General features: G+C 46.2%; 1 protein-coding gene across 18 annotated transcripts in view; it reads left to right on the top strand.

Moving 5' to 3' along the window:
• LOC119972651 (band 4.1-like protein 3) overlaps positions 1–20642 on the top strand; it is a 404335-nt gene extending 383693 nt beyond the window's left edge. For 17 of the 18 annotated variants that reach the window (XM_038809700.1, XM_038809702.1, XM_038809693.1 and 14 more), the window contains 5 exons: positions 778–906; positions 6732–6830; positions 14436–14516; positions 15183–15299; positions 19397–20642. In XM_038809700.1, coding sequence (XP_038665628.1) covers positions 778–906; positions 6732–6830; positions 14436–14516; positions 15183–15293 — 420 coding nt within the window. In that variant the 3' untranslated portion in view covers positions 15294–15299; positions 19397–20642. The remainder of the gene's footprint in view (positions 1–777; positions 907–6731; positions 6831–14435; positions 14517–15182; positions 15300–19396) is intronic. The other variant, XM_038809696.1, reaches the window with a different exon arrangement.
• Positions 20643–21344: the final 702 nt, after the last annotated feature.

Raw genomic sequence — 21344 nt, 5'->3', positions numbered from 1 at the left:
TTCATCAATAACGCATAACATTTTCAAAGGTTTTTACAGTGATAATACATTACAAAAATTCTTATCAAGTCAGTGATTTCTAAACGATTGAAGCTGACATCGACTTCTGCAAGATGGCACATCCACGGGAGAAGAATAGAGCCACAGAAATGTCTAGATTTCTGTATTTAATTATACACGTGTTGGCTCCAGAAGTGACTTTTAATTTCAGAGGATTGATGAGAAACTTTGACAATTTTTCCAACATTACTGCCATAAAAGCCAGGCCATCATATTTCCAGTCTTTGCTCTCAGTTGAGATTCTGAATCCCGGCCAGAGCCCAATATAGAAAGCTACAGTGCTTTTTTTCTATTTAGCTTTTGCTATAGGAGTGTAGCCAACAATAAATGCACAGATTCCCTGAATTCCTAAGCATAAATAGTGAGACATGCAGGGACATATTAAAGCAGAATAGATCCGGAAATGTGTCAATAATCTGTTTGAAGCATCATGTTCTTGGAAATAATTATGTTTATAGATGGACTCCAGCACCCAACATCACATATAAAAGACACCATGGAAATTTTGGGGCATCTGGTTTGTCAGTTTTGAATAAGATTACTTGCACAGAACATTCCTAGACTCTCCCAAAAGAGGAAGGGAAATCCTGGAAAAATCATCTTAAAACCGATATGCCATGTATGATAATGAAAAAGCATCAGTTGCTGAATGCCGGGAATGATGAATGTCATTAGGTTTGCTCACACTTGAGGATTTGTTTGTCCTTTTCCTTTTAGCCACCTGTTGTGAAAACAGAAACGGTCAGCTTTGGCAGTGTATGTCAGGAGGATGGGAAGGAAATCTGCACCAAGGATGTACCTGTAGTTCACACCGAGACTAAAACGATCACCTATGAATCAGCAAAGGTAACAGACTTCACTAATCTATGTGGCCAGCACTAGATCTGTTTATGTAATGACAATTCAATGCTTATGCAGTTACATACAAACATAAGAATTAGCAGGTGTAGGCCATACAGCCCGTCTAAACCCCTGCTCTGCCATTAGATAAGATTATGGCTGAACTATACCAGGGTCCTCCACTGTCGCTGGGTAAAAATTCTCGAATTCCCTCCCGAACATCCCTGTGTGTGTTCCTACAACACATGGACGGTAGTGGTTCAAGAAGGCAGCGCATCATCTTCTCGAGGTGCTCACATCCCATGAAAAAATAAAAGAAAAAAAGAGCTGACTGATGCATCTGTTACCCTGATCTATGCCCCCCCCCCCTCAATACCCTTTGACTCCCATGTCCCTAAAGAATCTATCTAATTCGGCTTTAAAAATGACCCAGCCTCCTCTGTTCTCTGGAGAAGGGAGTTTATTTGATTATAAGTACAACACAAAAATTATTTTTGTGATTAAATTTTAATGAATTCCTCTCGTTCTGCTTGTGCTTACATTCTTGTTATTTAAATTAAAGATCTACCTTTTGAAATTCCCTAGTTTAGATAAGGTATAGAAAATGTGGGGAAGTGGTGGCACAGTGGTAGTGTCGTTATTGTAATCCAGAGACCCAGGATAATGATCTGGGGACCCGGGTTCGAATCCTACCAGAGCAGGTGATGGAATTTAAAGTCAATAAACTATTTGGAATTAAAAAGTTGAATGACCCCGAAACCATTGTCGATTGTTGGAATAGCCCATCTGGTTCACTAATGTACCTTAGGTAAGGAAATCTGCCATCCTTACCTAGTCTGGCCGACGTGAGACTCCAGGCCTAAAGCAATCTGGTTGACATCCTCAAGGGCAATTAGGGATGGGCACTAAATGCTGGCACAGCCAGCGACGTGCAGTCCCATGAACGAATGAAAAAAAATACACACCAGCCAATCGCTCAGCTGGTTTCCTGTGTTATCACACCTTGACTTTTGTTTCTAAATGTGTCTGTGAACCTCCAGCCTGGATAAAGGCAGAAGTGACCCTGCTCTCTCTGAAATCTCTCTTTATAGCCTCGCTCTCCCTGAAACCTCGCTGCTTCCACTCTCACTGAAACCTCGCTACTTCAACTCTCAATGAAACCTCGCTGCTTCCGCTCTCACTGAATCCTCGCTGCTTCCGCTCTCACTGAAACCTCGCTGCTTCCGCTCTCACTGAAACCTCGCTACTTCAACTCTCAATGAAACCTCGCTGCTTCCGCTCTCACTGAATCCTCGCTGCTTCCGCTCTCACTGAAACCTCGCTGCTTCCGCTCTCACTGAAACCTCGCTACTTCCACCCTGACTGAAACCTTGCTGCTTCAACTCTCACTGAAACCTCGCTGCTTCAACTCTCACTGAAACCTCGTTGCTTCCGCTCTCACTGAAACCTCGCTGCTTCCGCTCTCCCTGAAACCTCGCTGCTTCCGCTCTCCCTGAAACCTCGCTACTTCCACTCTCACTGAAACCTCGCTGCTTCCGCTCTCACTGAAACCTCGCTGCTTCTGCTCTCACTGAAACCTCGCTGCTTCCGCTCTCACTGAAACCTTGCTGCTTCCGCTCTCACTGAAACCTCGCTGCTTCCGCTCTCACTGTAACCTCGCTACTTCCACTCTCACTGAAACCTCGCTGCTTCCGCTCTCCCTGAAACCTCGCTACTTCCGCTCTCCCTGAAACCTCGCTGCTTCTGCTCTCACTGAATCCTCGCTGCTTCCGCTCTCCCTGAAACCTCGCTGCTTCCGCTCTCACTGAAACCTCGCTGCTTCCACTCTCACTGAAACCTCGCTACTTCCACTCTCCCTGAAACCTCGCTGCTTCCGCTCTCACTGAAACCTCGCTACTTCCACTCTCCCTGAAACCTCGCTGCTTCCGCTCTCCCTGAAACCTCGCTACTTCCACTCTCCCTGAAACCTCGCTGCTTCCGCTCTCACTGAAACCTCGCTGCTTCCGCTCTCTCTGAAATCTCTCTTTATAGTCCAGCTCTCAATGAAACCTCGCTACTTCCACTCTCCCTGAAACCTCGCTACTTCCACTCTCCCTGAAACCTCGCTACTTCCACTCTCACTGAAACCTCGCTGCTTCCGCTCTCAATGAAACCTCGCTACTTCCGCTCTCACTGAAACCTCGCTACTTCCACTCTCACTGAAACCTCGCTGCTTCCACTCTCACTGAAACCTCGCTACTTCCACTCTCACTGAAACCTCGCTGCTTCCACTCTCTCTGAATCCTCGCTGCTTCCACTCTCACTGAAACCTCGCTGCTTCCGCTCTCGCTGAATCCTCGCTGCTTCCACTCTCACTGAAACCTCGCTGCTTCTGCTCTCTCTGAATCCTCGCTGCTTCCGCTCTCTCTGAAACCTCGCTGCTTCCAATCTCTCTGAATCCTCGCTGCTTCCGCTCTCATTGAAACCTCGCTGCTTCCAATCTCTCTGAATCCTCGCTGCTTCTGCTCTCACTGAAACCTCGCTGCTTCCGCTCTCACTGAAACCTCGCTGCTTCCACTCTCACTGAAACCTCGCTGCTTCCGCTCTCACTGAAACCTCGCTGCTTCTGCTCTCACTGAAACCTCGCTGCTTCCGCTCTCACTGAAACCTCGCTGCTTCCGCTCTCACTGAAACCTCGCTGCTTCTGCTCTCACTGAATCCTCGCTGCTTCCGCTCTCGCTGAAACCTCGCTACTTCCACTCTCATTGAAACCTCGCTACTTCCACTCTCAATGAAACCTCGCTGCTTCCGCTCTCACTGAAACCTCGCTGCTTCCGCTCTCACTGAAACCTCGCTGCTTCCGCTCTCCCTGAAACCTCGCTGCTTCCGCTCTCACTGAAACCTCGCTACTTCCACTCTCAATGAAGCCTCGCTACTTCCGCTCTCTCTGAAACCTCGCTACTTCCACTCTCAATGAAACCTCGCTGCTTCCAGTCTCACTGAATCCTCGCTGCTTCCGCTCTCACTGAAACCTCGCTGCTTCCGCTCTCACTGAAACCTCGCTACTTCCGCTCTCCCTGAAACCTCGTTGCTTCCACCCTGACTGAAACCTCGCTGCTTCTGCTCTCACTGAATCCTCGCTGCTTCCGCTCTCGCTGAAACCTTGCTGCTTCCACTCTCACTGAAACCTCGCTGCTTCTGCTCTCACTGAAACCTCGCTGCTTCCGTTCTCACTGAAACCTCGCTACTTCCACTCTCAATGAAACCTCGCTGCTTCAACTCTCACTGAAACCTCGCTACTTCCACTCTCAATGAAACCTCGCTGCTTCAACTCTCCCTGAAACCTCGCTGCTTCCAGTCTCACTGAATCCTCGCTGCTTCCGCTCTCACTGAAACCTCGCTACTTCCACTCTCAATGAAACCTCGCTGCTTCAACTCTTACTGAAACCTCGCTGCTTCCGCTCTCCCTGAAACCTCGTTGCTTCCACCCTGACTGAAACCTCGCTGCTTCCGCTCTCACTGAAACCTTGCTGCTTCCGCTCTCCCTGAAACCTCGCTGCTTCCGCTCTCCCTGAATCCACGCTGCTTCCGCTCTCACTGAAACCTCGTTGCTTCCGCTCTCACTGAAACCTCGCTGCTTCCGCTCTCCCTGAAACCTCGCTGCTTCCGCTCTCCCTGAAACCTCGCTTCTTCCACTCTCACTGAAACCTTGCTGCTTCAACTCTCAATGAAACCTCGCTGCTTCCGCTCTCACTGAAACCTCGCTACTTCCCCTCTCTCTGAAACCTCGTTGCTTCTGCTCTCTCTGAAACCTCGCTGCTTCCGCTCTGACTGAAACCTCGCTGCTTCTGCTCTCTCTGAAACCTCGCTGCTTCCGCTCTCCCTGAAACCTCGCTGCTTCCGCTCTCACTGAATCCTCGCTGCTTCCAATCTCACTGAAACCTCGCTACTTCCACTCTCACTGAAACCTCGCTGCTTCCACTCTCACTGAAACCTCGCTACTTCCAATCTCACTGAAACCTTGCTGCTTCCCCTCTCTCTGAATCCTCGCTGCTTCCGCTCTCTCTGAATCCTCGCTGCTTCCGCTCTCAATGAAACCTCGCTGCTTCCACTCTCACTGAATCCTCACTGCTTCCACTCTGACTGAAACCTCGCCTCTTCCACTCTGACTGAAACCTCGCTGCTTCCACTCTCACTGAAACCTCGCTCTTTATGACCCCGCTCTCTCTGAAATCTCCCTCTTTATGGCCCCGCTCTCTCTGAAATCTCCCTCTTTATGGCCCCGCTCTCTCTGAAATCTCCCTCTTTATTACCCCGCTCTCTCTGAAATCTCCCTCTTTATGGCCCCGCTCTCTCTGAAATCTCCCTCTTTATTACCCCGCTCTCTCTGAAATCTCCCTCTTTATTACCCCGCTCTCTCTGAAATCTCCCTCTTTATGGCCCCGCTCTCTCTGAAATCTCCCTCTTTATTACCCCGCTCTCTCTGAAATCTCCCTCTTTATGGCCCCGCTCTCTCTGAAATCTCCCTCTTTATGGCCCCGCTCTCTCTGAAATCTCCCTCTTTATGGCCCCGCTCTCTCTGAAATCTCCCTCTTTATTACCCCGCTCTCTCTGAAATCTCCCTCTTTATGGCCCCGCTCTCTCTGAAATCTCCCTCTTTATGGCCCCGCTCTCTCTGAAATCTCCCTCTTTATGGCCCCGCTCTCTCTGAAATCTCCGTCTTTATGGCCCTGCTCTCTCTGAAATCGCTCTTCATGGCCCCGCTCTCTCTGAAATCTCCCTTTTATGGCCCCGCTCTCTCTGAAATCTCCCTCTTTATGGCCCCGCTCTCTTTGAAATCTCTCTTCATGGCCCCGCTCTCTCTGAAATCTCCCTCTTTATGGCCCCGCTCTCTCTGAAATCTCCCTCTTTATGGCCCCACTCTCTCTGAAATCTCCCTCTTTATGGCCCCGCTCTCTCTGAAAACTTGCTCTTCATGGCTCCACTCTTGAGAGATTTCCTGCTAGTGGCTCAGTGGTTAGCACTGCTGTCCCACAGCGCCAGGGACCCAGGTTCTGCTCCAGCCTTGGGTGACTATCTGTAGTTTGCACCTTCTCCCAGTGGATTTCCTCCCACATTCCATAGATGTACAGGTTAGATGATTGGCCATGCCAAATTGCCCTTCATGGCCTATAGGTTAGGTGGGGTTACTCGGTTATGGGGATAGGTGGGAGCGTGGGCCTAAGTAGGGTTCTCTTTCATAAGGTCGGTGCAGACTCGATGGGCTGAATAGCTTCCTCTACTGTAGGGATTCTATGATTTACACAAGAGTTTGAAAAATGCCCCTCTTGATATTAGAAAAGTGGGACCTTACTGGAAAGCTGCAGCGGAGAGAAGCAGTTTTGGTGGTAAATAGTTGAAAGACACAAAGATAAGTTGTCACATTGTGAGTGGCGGGCTATATACAATAGGCCATTGTTGTCCCAGGCAAAGAAGGAGTGCCCATTATTAAGGTTGACTTCGGAAGATGACGTGAAGTGACACTCAAAAATTATAACTGAAGGAATACGCATATATGCATCCATTTATAGTTGAAACTCTTTCAACTGATTAAAATGATCAGTTCAAATTGGTCAATTCTAACCCAAATTTTGGAGCAATCTTGCTCATAAGCAATTAATAACAAATGTACACTTCCAGCAGAGACCTTTATTTGTTCATTGCTATGTGTTTGTTTATTTTTCTTTCACAAGACCTTCTTCCTGCCGTGAAGAAGTTTGATTCAGAGATGAGGAGGGATAACACATTTTTATTGCAGCTACTTCAATTTAATTGTAAATTTCAAAATGAATGTTTTTTTTTCCTTTTGTCAGTTGGATCCGAGTGGTGACAGTGACCCAGGAGTTCTAATGAGTGCTCAGACGATCACCTCAGAAACCTCAAGTACTACAACCACTACCCATATCACCAAGGTAGTTCAGTTTTCATTCCAGGCATGGAGTAGTTACTTTAGGATAAATTTTGAAATTGCTGTCTGAACATAAAACTAATCTTACAGCCAGACCACAGAATATAGGAATGGCCTGATTTTAATTCCCATTGAATTGTTGATGGTCCTTTGCTTTTCCTTTGCGCGTTTTTCTTCTTGTTACAACACTTCAGTGTCTTTAAAATACCCTAAAATGTTACAATACATATTGGGCGCGAGTCAGCAGACTTAAAACCATATCCACTTTCGGTCGCGTTTGACAGACTTGCGGTTGCAGTACATAGAGTCACCCCACCAGCAGAAACGGCTGTTCACAGATCGGGACGCCATTTTGATCAACAACCCTGATCTTCTCTCTTTCTGGACCCGCCCTCACCCCCAACCTTGTTGAGGTCCCTGGGACCTCTCCTCCAATTGGCAAGGCCACCCCAGGCTTGACCCCTGGCAATGCTAATTTGGGGACCCTGGCAGTGCCACCCAGGCACCATGGCAGTGCCGTGGGAATGCAACCAGGATGTTCCACGCTGGCAATGGGACACTGCCACACTGGAACACAAGTAAGAACCTCGGGAGGACTGTCATTTTAACTGTCTGAACTCTCCCAGCTAACGACAGCAGGAGAGCATCCCACCTCCGGAACTCCCCTCGCATTTGATCTACCAGGTGGGACAGGTTCAGCTTGTGTAGTCGACCCCATTCCCGGGCCACTTGAATTCCCAGGTGCCTGCAACTGTTCCACGCTGCCCTGTCTCTAATGGTCTTTGAGGCCCCCCGAGGTGCCATTACGCCTGGTCCATGTTTATGTGGACAAGTACTAAACGTCGCCCTGCCGAGGTCTTGCAGGCGCAGTCGCTGTGTCCCGGGAACTGGGTGAATCTGGCGTCCAGGTATTTAAATGAGCCCTTAGGCTCATCTGCAGATCTGGAGGGCAAGATACAGATCGAGTTGGTTAAGTGTGGAGCCCAATTTGGGGCTCTCGCGCAATTCACCCGTTGAACCCGGATCCACGCAGGGCACAACAGGGTCGCTGAACGGCACCCATTGTCTATTAATTCTACAAAAGTCATCGGGGAAGTTAAAGATTGAATTGCAGTGATCAAAGCAAGATCTACCTACATTTGAGGCTGGCTTCTTAGATTTTTACTCTCAGCTACAGATCTGCTTTATAGTGTTAGTGTAGATGTGTCTTGGACATCTTTGCTTCGAGGAAGGAACTTACGCAGGTTGTGATTCTGACAGCTTGCACAGCCAGAACTGCTTTACCAGATGTTGCTTCAACAACTATTGAGCACACTCAATTTCAAATACTCCACCATTGACAATCATGCCTTCAACTGCCAATTACCAAATCCATGAAGAGAAATGTGATTTTTATCTCTTGGAAATAATAACACTGTAATACAGTAAACTCAAAATGATGTGTCCCTTTACAGAGTGGAGGGCTGGAATTATCTCATTTGCATATGACCAGATCTTTGGAAAGCGGAAATGCAAAGTGCTGCAATCTAAAATTAAATCAGAAAATGCTGAGCTGGTATGGCAGCATCGGTAGAGAGAGAAACAAAGTTAACTCTTCAAGTCAATGCCCTTTCGTTAACCTGAAATGTTAACCCCGTTTCTCTTTCTATAGATGCTGTCAGCCTGCTGAGTACTTCCAGTATTTTCTATCTTTGAAAAGTAGAACTGCAGTTAGAAAAAACTACTAAAGGGCAAATAAGATTTCTGGTTTTCTTTTTTTTTGATAAACAATTTTAATGAGGTATTTTTTGGCATTGTAAACAGTAGAATTACAGAACGTGAAAACAAAAGGACTGTACAATAAACAAAGTACACAGTAGAATTGCCCTAACCCGTCCTACCCAGATCTGCCTAATTAACCCCCTACACTACATTCCCTTAACCCTCCCTCCCTTCCCCCCCGCCCCCCTGCTGATGATTAATTCTCCGCAAAGAAGTCAATGAATGGTTGCCACCTCTAGGCGAACCCTAACAACGACTCTCTCAAGGCGAACTTGATTTTTCTCCAGGCCCAGGAAACTCGCCATGTCTGACAGCCAGGCTTCCGACTTCGGGGGCTTTGACTCCCTCCAAGCCAGAAGTATCTGTCTCCGGGCTACCAGGGAAGCAAAGGCCAAAACGTCGGCCTCTTTCTCCCCCCGGACCTCCGGGGCCTCTGAAACCCCAAAAATCGCCACCTCCGGACCCATTGCCACCCTTATGTTCAATACTCTAGACATGACGTCCTCGAACCCCTGCCAGTATCTCCTAAGTTTTGGACATGCCCAAAACATGTGGACATGGTCTGCTGGTCCTCTCAGACACTTTACACACCTATCCTCTACACCGAAGAATCTGCTCATCCGGGACACTGTCATGTGGGCCCAGTGGACGACCTTAAACTGAATCAGGCTGAGCCTGGCACATGTTGCAGTCCCATTAACCCTGCTCAGGGCGTCCTCCCACAGGCCCTCCCCAATATCCCCTCCCAACTCCTCTTCCCATTTATGCCTCAGCTCCTCGGTCTGCGTCTCCTCCGCCCCCATGAGCTCCTTGTAAATATCCGAGACATTTCCCTACCCCACCCATCCTCTAGATACTACCCTATCTTGGATCCCCCTTAGTGGCAAGAGTGGAAAAGATGGCACCTGCCTGTGCAAAAAGTCCCGCACCTGAATATACCGGAATTCTTTTCCCCTCGTCAACCCAAACTTGTCCTCCAGCACCCTTAAGCTAGGGAAGCTCTCTTCCAAGAACAAATCTCCCATCTGCTCAATCCCCGCCATACCCGATACCTCCCCGTCCAACCTCCCCAGAGCAAACCAATGGTTGTCACATATTGGGGACCAGACCGATGCTCCCGTTGCTCCCACATGCCTCCTCCACTGTCCCCAGATCCAAAGGGCTGCCACCACTACAGGACTGGTGGAGAAGCGCGCTGGCAGGAACGGCAGAGGCGCTGTCACCAACGCCCCAAGACTGGTGCCCCTACATGAGGCTGCCTCCACCCGCTCCCAAGTCGACCCCTCCCCCGCCACCCACTTCCTTATCATGGCTATGTTAGCCGCCCAATAATAATTGCTGAAATTCGGCAGTGCAAGCCCCCCTGGTTCCGCTCGAGCATAACCCTCTTTACTCGCAGGGACTTGCCCGCCCATACAAAGCCCAAAATGATCTTGCTTACCCTCTTAAAAAAGGAACGTGGATTGAAAATGGGGAGACACTGGAACACAAGTAAGAACCTCGGGAGGACCGTCATTTTAACTGTCTGAACTCTCCCAGCTAACGACAGCGGGAGAGCATCCCACCTCCGGAACTCTCCCCTCGCATTTGATCTACCAGGTGGGACAGGTTCAGCTTGTGTAGTCGACCCCATTCCCGGGCCACTTGTATTCCCAGGTGCCTGCAACTGTCCCCAACTAACTGGAACGGCAGCTCCCTCAGCCGGTCCCCTTGGCCCCTCTCCTGAACTACAAGCATTTCACTTTTTGTCATATTCAATTTGTACCCCGAAAACCGGCCAAATTCCCCCAGGGTCGCCATAATTCCGTCCATCCCCCTCCATCGGGTCCGAAACGTACAAAAGCAGGTCATCTGCATACAATGAAACCCTTTGCTCCACGCCCCCCCCCCCCCCCCCCCCTGAACCAGCCCCATCCAACCCCCTGAAGCCCTCAGAGCAATTGCCAGCGGCTCTAAAGCTAGCGCAAACAGTAGTGGGGAGAGGGGTCTCCCAGGTCTCGTCCCACGGTGCAGTCTGAAATAGTCGGAAGTCATCCTGTTTGTCCTCACACTCGCCTCCGGGGCCTGATATAACAGCTTGACCCAGTCGATGAAACCCGCACCAAATCCAAACCGTCCCAGCACCTCCCATAAATAGTCCCACTCTACCCGGTCAAATGCCTTCTCCGCTTCCATAGCCACCGCTACCTCCACCTCCTTTCCCTCTGGGGGCACCATGATCACATTGAGCAATCTTCGTATATTCGCCCCCAGTTGTCTACCTTTAACGAACCCTGTTTGGTCCTCCCTAATAACACTCGGCACACAATCCTCAATTCTAGTGGCCAAAAGCTTTGCCAGAAGTTTGGCATCCACGTTAAGAAGTGAGATCGGCCTATAAGACCCACACGACTCTGGGTTCTTGTCCCGTTTTAAAATCAAGGAGATGGTAGCCTGCGACATCGTCTGGGGAAGCACCCCTCTGTCCCTTGCCTCATTAAAAACCTTGACCAGCAGCAGCCCCAATATCACGGAGAACTTTTTATAAAATTCTACCGGGTACCCATCTGGCCCCGGAGCCTTACCTAACTGCATGGCCTTTAAGCCCTCTAATATCTCCTCAACTCTTATCGGGTCGCCCAGCCCATCTACTAGCTCCCCGCCTACTTTTGAGAATGTCAGGCCGTCTAAGAAGAGTCTCATCCCCTCCGGCCCCGCGGGGGGCTCCGAGCTATAATTTTGCAATAAAAGTCCTTGAAAGCTCTGTTAACACCCGCTGCATCCCCTACCAAGTTATCGCCTCCATCTTCCACTTTACCTATTGCCCTAGCCGCCTCCCTCTTTCTGAGCTGCTGAGCCAGCATCCTGCTGGCTTTCTCTCCATGCTCATATATCGCACCCCTCGCCTTTCTGAGCTGCTCCACTGCCTTGTCCGTGGACACCACCCCAAACTCCGCCTGCAGCCTCCTCCGTTCCCTCAAGAGCTCCGCACTCGGGGTCCCCGCATACCTCCTGTCAATCTGCAGATTCTCCGCTAACAGTCGGTCCGTTTCTGCCCTGTCCGTCTTGTCCCTGTGAGCCCGGATTGAAATCAGCTCCTCTTTCACCACTGCCTTGTGCGCCTCCCACACCACCGCTGCTGAGACTTCCCCTGTATCATTGACCTGCAGGTAGTTTTGTGTACACTTCATCACCCTCTCGCACACCCCTTCATCCAGCAGAAGTCCCACATCCAGCCTCCATTGCGGGCGCTGGAAGCTCTCTTCACTCATCTGTAGCTCAACCCAATGCGGGGCATGGTCGGAAATGGTGATTGCCGAATATTGCGCATCCACCATCCCTCTCAGTAGATCCCTACTCAGTATGAAAAAATCGATCCGGGAGTAGACCTTATGAACGTGCGAGAAGAAGAACTCCTTCCCTTTCGGCCTACCAAACCTCCATGGATCTCCCCCTCCCATCTGCTCCATGAACTCCCTCAGCTCTTTCCCGGTCCAGGCCTGGATCCATAACTGTATTGAAATCCCCTCCCATAACCAGATTGTGGGAATCCAGGTCGGGTATCTTCCCCAGCACCCTCTTTATGAAATCCGCATCATCCCAGTTTGGCGCATATATGTTGACCAGGACCACCTTCCTCCCTCCTAGCCTACCGTTAACCATAACGTAGCGACACCCCCATCCGAAACAATATTCCCCACCTCAATCTGCACCCGCTTGTTCACCAGAATCGCAACTCCCCTGGTCTTAGCTTCTAGCCCTGAGTGGAATACCTGACTAACCCAGCTCTTTCTCAAACTGACCTTCAGGTGCGTCTCCTGCAACAATATCACGTCCGCCTTTAAAGCCCTACGATGCGCGAACACTTTAGCCCTCTTCACCGGCCCATTTAGCCCTCTAACGTTCCACGTAAGCAGCCTAGTTGGGGGGGCACCGTTCCCCCCCCCCCTTGTCGGTCAGCCATCCCCTTTCCTGGGCCTGCCCCCAGCCCATCCCGTGCCTCTGTAGCCCCGCCTCCTGGCAGCGCCCATCCCCGGCCTCTTCTCCACTTCTAAAATCAAATCCCTCCCTCGTCAGCCAAGCAACGCCCCCCTCCCCACCCTAGCAACAACACTCTGTAACCTAACCCCATCCCTAATCTGATTGTCTACACACCCCACATTGTGCTCCCGCAGACTAGCTCACCCAGCTAGCCTGGTGGCCCGCGGCTCCGGCGCCAGCATGTCTCCCACCTATTGTTGCCTACCTGCCCTCCCCCCGCCCCTCGAAACCATCGCCCTCATCAACCCAACCCCGACGGCCACCCCCTTTAAGAAACAGATGCCAACCAAAGTCAGTATAAAGAAAAACAAAGCCAAACACTTGCCAGAATACAGATCAAAGTAATACCACTCAAAATAATACAAAGTCAAAAATCCCCACCACCATTCCCCTCACAACACAGAAAACCCACCGAAATCGAATTCCCCTTCTTAAACAAAACACAATTATCGAAGAGAAAAGCCAAGAACGAAAACAAACAAACGAATAAATCAGTGTAAACAGCATTTGAAATGAACAGGAAAAACAGTTTCTCAAACTTAGAGCAGAATGTTCTCAAGTTGGCACCAGTGCTTTCTTCCTGGCGAATTCCACAGCATCCTCAGGCGACTCAATGTAATGATGTTGGTCCTCATGTGTAACCCAAAGTCGCGCCGGATACAACAGTCCGAACTTAACCTGCTTCTTGAACAGGATCGACTTGACTTGATTAAAGTCTGCCCTCCTCTTGGCCACCTGCACGCTTAGATCTTGGTACACCCGCAAAATGCTGTTGTCCCACTTACAGCTCCGCATGCGTTTGGCCCATTAGAGAATACGTTCCTTATCCAGGTGCCTATGGAGCCTGACCACCATCGCCCAAGGGGGTCTCCCTGCCGCGGCTTCCTCGCCAGCGCTCTGTACGCCCGATCCACCTTCAATGGTCGGGGGAAAGCCCCGTCTCCCAGCAGCTTCTGGAACATGTTCGCCACAAACTCCCTAGGATCAACCCCCTCCGCGAGGCCAACAATCCTTAGGTTCAGCTTCCGGGACCTGTTCTCCAAATCCTCCACCTGTTCCAGCAGCCTTTTTTGCCGGTCCCTCAGCATCCCCACCTCCATCTCCACCGCCGTCTGGTGTTACTCCTGTTCAGCTAGCGCCTTCTCCAGTTTCTAGGTCGCCTGGTCCTGGGCATCTAGCCTCCGCTCCATCCTCTCCACCGTTTCCTTGACCGGGTCCAGACATTCCCGTTTTTGTCTGGCGAAGCCTTCCCGGATGACCTGCATCAGCACCTCCGTTGATGGTTGGGCCGAAGCCCCAGGGGTCTGGACGCCGGCCATCTTGTCCGCTGCTGTAGCCAACACCCAGCTCGACCCTGACTTTTTGTTTCTTCCCTTTCGATCTCTTCGGGCTCTCTGTTCCATAAACCAATATATACACTAAACACATGTTCACTGTTTCTTCAAATCCAGCGCTTAAATGCGCAAATAAAGTCGGGGGGGGGGAAAGGTCAGAATGTCTAGCCAGAGCGGGAGCCACCAAATGTGCGACCTACTCCTTCATGGTCGCCACCGGAAGTCACCAATTTCTGGTTTTCTACCTAGTGGCCTTGATGGAAGTAATCTTGAATTTGCACAAGACACTGGTTAGGCCGCAGTGAACTTGTATGCAGTTCTGTACACTGCAACTGCAAGAGGGATATTAGAGTCATGAAACCCTAATTTAGCACACTTTAGGGATTGGCCTATGACTTTGTACAAAATCAACCAAGAAATTTACCCAGTAAGTTAGTTGTAATTGAGGGTTTCACTAACATGAAGTGACTAACTACTCCACTTTCTGATTATAGACTGTGAAAGGAGGAGTTTCAGAAACACGCATTGAGAAACGAATTGTCATTACAGGAGATGCTGACATTGACCATGATCAGGTAGGTTAACACACAAGTATGATCACAATGCATCTAAATAGGTTATCAAGTAAAATGGTTTATATATTTAAAAGACCAATGTAGTATACAGAAACTCTACTAGCAAAAAACACTAAATCTGCATGCTTTGTAATTTAATTCAGCAACTGCATTTCAAGTTAAAGGAGCTGTAAGTCATAGCATGGCACCTCTGATAGATTAATAGAATGAATTTGTGAGTAATACCGTGAAATAAGGAAATTACTTCCAAATTTCACTTTTTTTTAAAATCAATTCAAGAACCTTTGCTGTAGTTTGTAGGGGGAGGGGGAAGCGGGTGATGGATGGGAGTTTGAGAGCAGCTCCAGCTACATTGAAAGCAACTACCAATGCAGAGTTTTCTGACAAGAGGCCAAAAGCTCACTTGTGCCACAGTGAGCATGGAGGCTGGTGGAACCCATTTCGGTGTAGAACTGAAATAAAATCAACACCCTGGAGAGATGCGGTCAAGTTTATAATATGTATGCATGACGTACTGCTCCTTCTAGTAGAGATTTTAAAATTTTCTTTTAATCATTTCCATCAATAAAGTAATTGAGAAAAAGTCATCAGAAATATCCATCTTGCTTCTGATCATGCATGTCCCACCTACTGTTTTTATACCCCGGGGGGCTTTCTTTGGGTTAGGCCCTGGCTCAGGCAATTAAAGAGGCCAAAGAGCAGCACCCTGATATGTCTGTGACCAAAGTAGTGGTACACAAAGAGACAGAGATCACGCCAGAAGACGGAGATGATTGACCGCAGGTAAGAGCAAACTGCATCCGCCTGGTACTTTACAAGCTGCTGTGCAGTACCATAGTGCTCTCTGCACACCTTTGATTTTAATTTGCAGCTTTTAACTCTATAACCCATAGACAAGTGCTTTGGGATGCTCTATTAACACATTAAGTTACAAGCTGAAGGGTCTAATGTTTACTTAAATATATAATCTTACATCTTTAAAATATTGTGACCATTACAACAAAAATATAATCTAATTTGGCTATGAAGACAAATCTGTATCAGTGCAATTAGCTAGATATATTAGTACCAGATGTGGTCCTGTTATTTACTGGATTACTTTGCAGGAATCAAAGATATATTTACCTAGAACTTTCCTTCAAGAGATTTGGTGAACAGGGTTTGTGGAAATGGGTTGTTGCACAGACTGGCCTTTCTATTCAAATGCTTTATTGTCCAATATAAATGCAGTTATGATATTTGTGCATATTGTAATGGTTATCAATCAAACTGCGTCCAGAATGTACAAGAAAATAAAATTGTTTGATACTGATCCAGTACAGTCCTATTTTGTGTCATAACAGCAAAACAGTTCACTAATACATTACTCATACCTCAAACATTTGAGTAGTGGCTCAACAATACACGACAGCCCAAGCTCAAACCTCGGGGCTAATGGGCATATAAATTTGGCAGTTGAACGAAGTTTGACATTTTCCAGGAAGACTTTGAGATTGAATGCCACGTATATACTATGGCAGAGATTCAGCTCTGAGGTGTTGGTGGCTTGGCTGCAGGTTAAACTTTAATTGCACTTGATCAGTTGCCGATTGTCATCCTGAATAAATCTGCAGTTTGTCCATGTCTATCTCGCTATGTCCTCTCAACTTGAGATGGAGGAGGATGTGATAATAAGCAATACAAAAGTTAAAGGAAGTATTTGTTAGCATTGGTATGGAGAGCTTGTAATCTGCCATTGATGTATAAGAACTGTATAATCTAGAAAACTATGGGTTAAAGAGTGATGTGTGTGCCTGCTTCTGGTTATTTGAAGAAACTATGATTCCTACCCTCCACAATTTCATTGGTGTGACTTCCTACTATGCTTTTGCATGTGCTAAATCATATAATTTTTTTTAAATACTTTTATTCTCCTTTTTCACATTTTCATCCAAATTTACACCCACCAACAAACAATCAGCAGTAACAAATACAATATCAATCCCCTAGCCAACAATTCCTTCCTCCCACCATCCCCAAACAACCCTCAACATTTAAAATATAAACATCAAAGAAAAGAATTCAGGAATCCACCCTCCACCCATGCATAGTCACCAACAACATACACAGTCCAACCCCCCACCACCCCTAATGGTCAATGTCATTCAATTCTTGAAAGTGCATAATAAACAAAGCCCATGAATTGTAGAACCATTCCATCCTTCCCCTCAACTCAAACTTCACCTTGTCGAGTGCTTAAAAACTCCAACAGATTGCCACGCCAGGGCACAGGCTCCACTCCAACAGATCCGCCTTCGGGCGATCAGCGAGGCAAAGGCTAAAACATCTACCTCCGCCCCCGTTTCCAACACCGGCATTTCCGATACCCTGAATCTGGCCTCAAGAGGACCCGGCTCAAGCCTCACATGTTCCACCTTCGGAATTCCCCTGAACGGCTCCCTCCAATACCACTCACCCCCCCCGTAACGTTCACAAACATCCTCTACCCCCTCAAAGAGCCGGCTCATCCTCACTTTTATGAGATCCGCCCTATACACCACCTTCAGCATTATCAGACCTAACCTTGCACATGAAGTTGAGGCATTCACCCTCCAGAACACCTCCCACCACGACCCCTCCTCCATGCCCTCTCCCAATTCTTCCTCCCATTTTGCCTTAATCCCCTCCAGTGGTGCCTTCTCTTCTCCCAGAATGGCCCCATAAATCGCCGACACCACCCCCTTCTCCAATCTCCCTGTCGTCAGCACCTCCTCCAACAGTGTGGAGGCCGGTGCCTCTGGAAAGCTCTGTATCTCCTTCTTCGCAAAATAAATCATATCATTTTTAAGCCATAACCATTTTATTTTTTAATCTGGGAATTAAAACCTAATAAATTATTAAACCCACACTCATTGACCGTATTTATTTTGGGGGAAATATTCTGAGGAATCAATCGTTAAATCCCAGAAATGCTCAGAAAAAATAAGGCCTGAAAATTGTACGATCTCCCTTAGAGTTATTTTTTTTAAATCTTGCCTTATTTGTCTGAAATACTTGTATACAAATTCACATATTGAAAGTCCTTGTCATTATTTTTCCATCAACGTCAAAAAGGTAGCTAGCAAAATTAAGTTAGTCAAAAAGCTTATTTTTAAAACTGGCCTATGGCTCAACACCAGTTTATATTGGCTGGAATTTGCTGGAAACCTATGTCGGAATAATGGTGTACCGACAGTGTGCCATGACAAAGGCATAGTTGTTCAAGAAAATTTGGTACAGATTACTGGAGCACAAAACCAAACGTTCCTGCCAGCCGTGACCTTCATCAATATGGAATTCCTTTATTTTGCCCCCCCCCCCCCCCCCCCCCCCCCCCAATGCACTGTCCGCCCTGAGCCATCTTGCATTGATCACCCCTTCCACATAGACAAGATCAGAAACATTCTGATGAAGGAAGATAACGGCACTTTAACTGGAGAATTTAAACAAGCTGGAGAGGCAGTGACTTGGAGAGTGATAAATTGGCTTCATGGCAGATATATTGAGTGGAATAAACAGAAATCGAGTTAAGTATATGCAGGTGGCAAAGCCAATCCAACACCCTTTTGTTGAAGATTCAGGACAAGCCAATAATGGTTTACCCATTGCAAGTATTGAATTTTGAGAATGACTTGAATTTTGCATTAGTAATGACAGTGAAACGGTCAGCATTTGTTGCCTTGGTTTGTTTACTCCATCATTGAACACAGGATTTTAAATGAGTTTATTGTATATGGCCATGTACCGCCTGGGAATTTCCTGATCACTCTTTCTCACTCCCATTACAGTTCTCAGCAAATCCTTTTACAGCCAGCTCTGTTTATTCACTTGTGCTTTATTACTTAATGTGGAACTTTGTTTAAACACCCAAATAATTAATTTATACACCTAGGGCCAGAGAATCCTGCCTCATTGTATGCTGGCTGGGGGTTTGCTGTATCTATCTAGACTTTATATCCATTAGCACATGGGGATCAGTGGCATTGACTGTAAGCTTTAGAATTTGAATCACCACTGTCCTTGCTGTGAAGTATTCTTCTAAATTCTCCAGAAAAATAAATTCATCACTGGAGGATCCGGACAAACAACAGTCGAACTGATGATAATGTTCATTGCCGTGTGTACTGTCCCAGCAAATAACAGGTGAAAGAAATATTTAGATAGAAGTTCACCACTTTGGGTCACACTGTAACCCAATCCTCCAATTGCTCTAATCAATAATAATGTTCATGGCCAAAGGTGTTGTTCCAGCAAATTACAGATCAATGAACTTTCCTGAAAAAAAAAACATCTTTCCAGGTGGTATGGGAGAGACGTCGATATTTTAAAACCACATCAATCATTCAGTGTGCTCAAAGACAAACTGTTGGTTCACCTAAAAGTCCATCATGCAGCAACGTCACACGTTGGTGTTGCTTTATTATAATCCAATAATGTAAAATTCCTATCATCGCATAAATAGATATATCTTTGAGTGTTATTTTAAAAGTTGCAACATCTTGCTTGTTTTTTTTAAAAAAATATTTGATTTATGTGGCTGCCTAATAACCTAACACTGCATTTTGCTGTTAGGGACTTTTTTGTAAATTTTCATTTTCTATTTCTCTTTTAAATGAGACGCTTCTGCTGCAAGCTGGGTTCCAGTTCTGTGTTTTTACGTGTCTATGTTATATCAAATTGTAAACAAGGGTTTGCAATATATTTGTCATTTTTTAAAGCTGTGTATTTTTAACAATGTAATTTATTAACATGGAAAACAAATATTGCATAGCCTGTGCATTTTTATACATGTCTACAAAGTTATTGATAACTCCAATTAATCTGTTTTATTAATGGGTTTCTTGTTTCATTTTCCTTCCCAGGAGTGACCACATCTTCACAAAGAAGTAATGCATACACATCATTAGGAATGATTTTGGAGTCTAAATGGAGTCATGTACATGACTTCATTTGTCCTGAATCCATCCACTAATGACCTTTCACACCAAGCATACTGGAGCACGTTGTATGAGGACCCTCTCACTAAATAAGAACATTGGCAAAAACCTCATTCCAGCATACCCAAACGGCAGATGAATATTGCATGATTAGAATAAACCTTTGTCACAAAAAGGAATAACGAAATAAAGCATTTTCCAAATCCGTATAGTAAGGCGCCCACATCTCTTTAAGTTATCATTTTATCAGCAGGTTTAAACAGCAAAAGATTCATTGGAACGTTAATGTTTTGAAAGAAATGGGGAAAATCCTTCCTTTGACAGTTTAAAAAATGACTATAGCTGATATTAAGATAAATAAATTGGCAGTAATTCATTTTAATTGTACTTGGTTTCATTTATAAGCAAGTAACTTTCACCCAAAGCTGGTGAAAAATATTAATTGTATTGAGGGATTATGTCATACCTTACAGTAGATGTGCCAATGGCAGTGCAAGTCCATATCTATTATACAAAGCAACCCGAAGCTTATAACTGGAAACCTTGATATACAATGGTAATGCCTGTGAAAACATGAATAACCTTACACAGATTAGAACAACTTGTTTTGCTGCATCTTGTGCTTTGTCAGCATAATTTGATGTCACCTAACAGATTTTTTTTAAAGAAGTATATATATATATATAAATATATATTTTACTTGAATGATTTGGTTTCGTTAGATGAGCACATTCTTTTAAGTTAGAACCAAAAGGCCATGTAGAGTAATCCATCGATAGTTGTAGATGTTGACTTCCCTTAGAGGAGATGTCAGTATTCCTTTTAAAAATTTGAGTCTGTTTTGCTCGGTTTATGTTGCAAGTGAATGTGTCTGCTCTAGAAGGAATTTCTCTGTTTACTACCTGTGACCTCTCATTTTTCATCATTGACTATGACAGCATTGATTCTTTGTAAACACACTGCGTAGACTCCAGATTCGAGCAAAGCCTTAAACTAAACAGAAAATAATCGCAAACTCCATTGAAAGCTTTCAAATCATGAAGCATTTATGATTTACAGAAGACCACACAGCTAACTTTAGGGTACAAAACTTTCATTAATTTTTTTTTGCTGCAATATAATAAATGTTGAATGTATGTTTCTTCATGGTGAAATAAAAGTGGTAAAGGCACCAACGGTCTGCTGTCTCTCATTCTGTTTGATAACTTGCAGTATTGTATTTTCCGTTAAAATATTTGGGAATTCTCTCAAGTATTGTTTCAAATGTTGTTTAAAGTCACTTAATAATCCAGATGTTCAACAAAAGTTTGGAAAAGCTGCGGGAGCTTCTAAAGAGCTTTACAAAGTTAGCTATTATAGATTGTATATGTCAATTTCTTCAAATTGTTTTTCTGTATTCGGTGTAAAACATTACCATACAGAGATATTTACAGTACAGCATGTGCCCCAATACGTTTATATTCGATAACACCAAGATTGTAAAATAAATGGCAGTTACTAAAAGCACCTTCCCAGTACAGATGCTGTATGTGATTACAGAACTTGCATTCTTCCATCATTAATGTAAAAATCAACCTCTTTTATTCTAAAAATAAAACTGTAATACTCTTAACAGAAACGTACATTTCTGACATCATGGAGGTGAAATTGGATAACAATGGCTTGTTAGCACAAACCGGGAACAATCCCTGCAGCAAAGTGAAAAGACCCCAAGTGTTCACCCAATATTGGGGGTGGGCAGTAGAGAAGGGCTGGAGGCAGGCAAATAGGGTAGTCTTCGGGACTGCTTCTGCTCTAGACTGCAAGTTTTTATTTCACTAAGCTCAGCTTTTTGGTGGTGGGCTCCAGTGATTCCTGCAAGACATGGGTGCTG

The sequence above is a fragment of the Scyliorhinus canicula genome, chromosome 10 (genome assembly GCF_902713615.1).
Source record: "Scyliorhinus canicula chromosome 10, sScyCan1.1, whole genome shotgun sequence".
Lineage (NCBI taxonomy): Eukaryota > Metazoa > Chordata > Chondrichthyes > Carcharhiniformes > Scyliorhinidae > Scyliorhinus > Scyliorhinus canicula.
The sequence above is the reverse complement of the archived record's forward strand: the minus strand, read 5'-3'. Positions and strand labels throughout refer to the sequence as shown.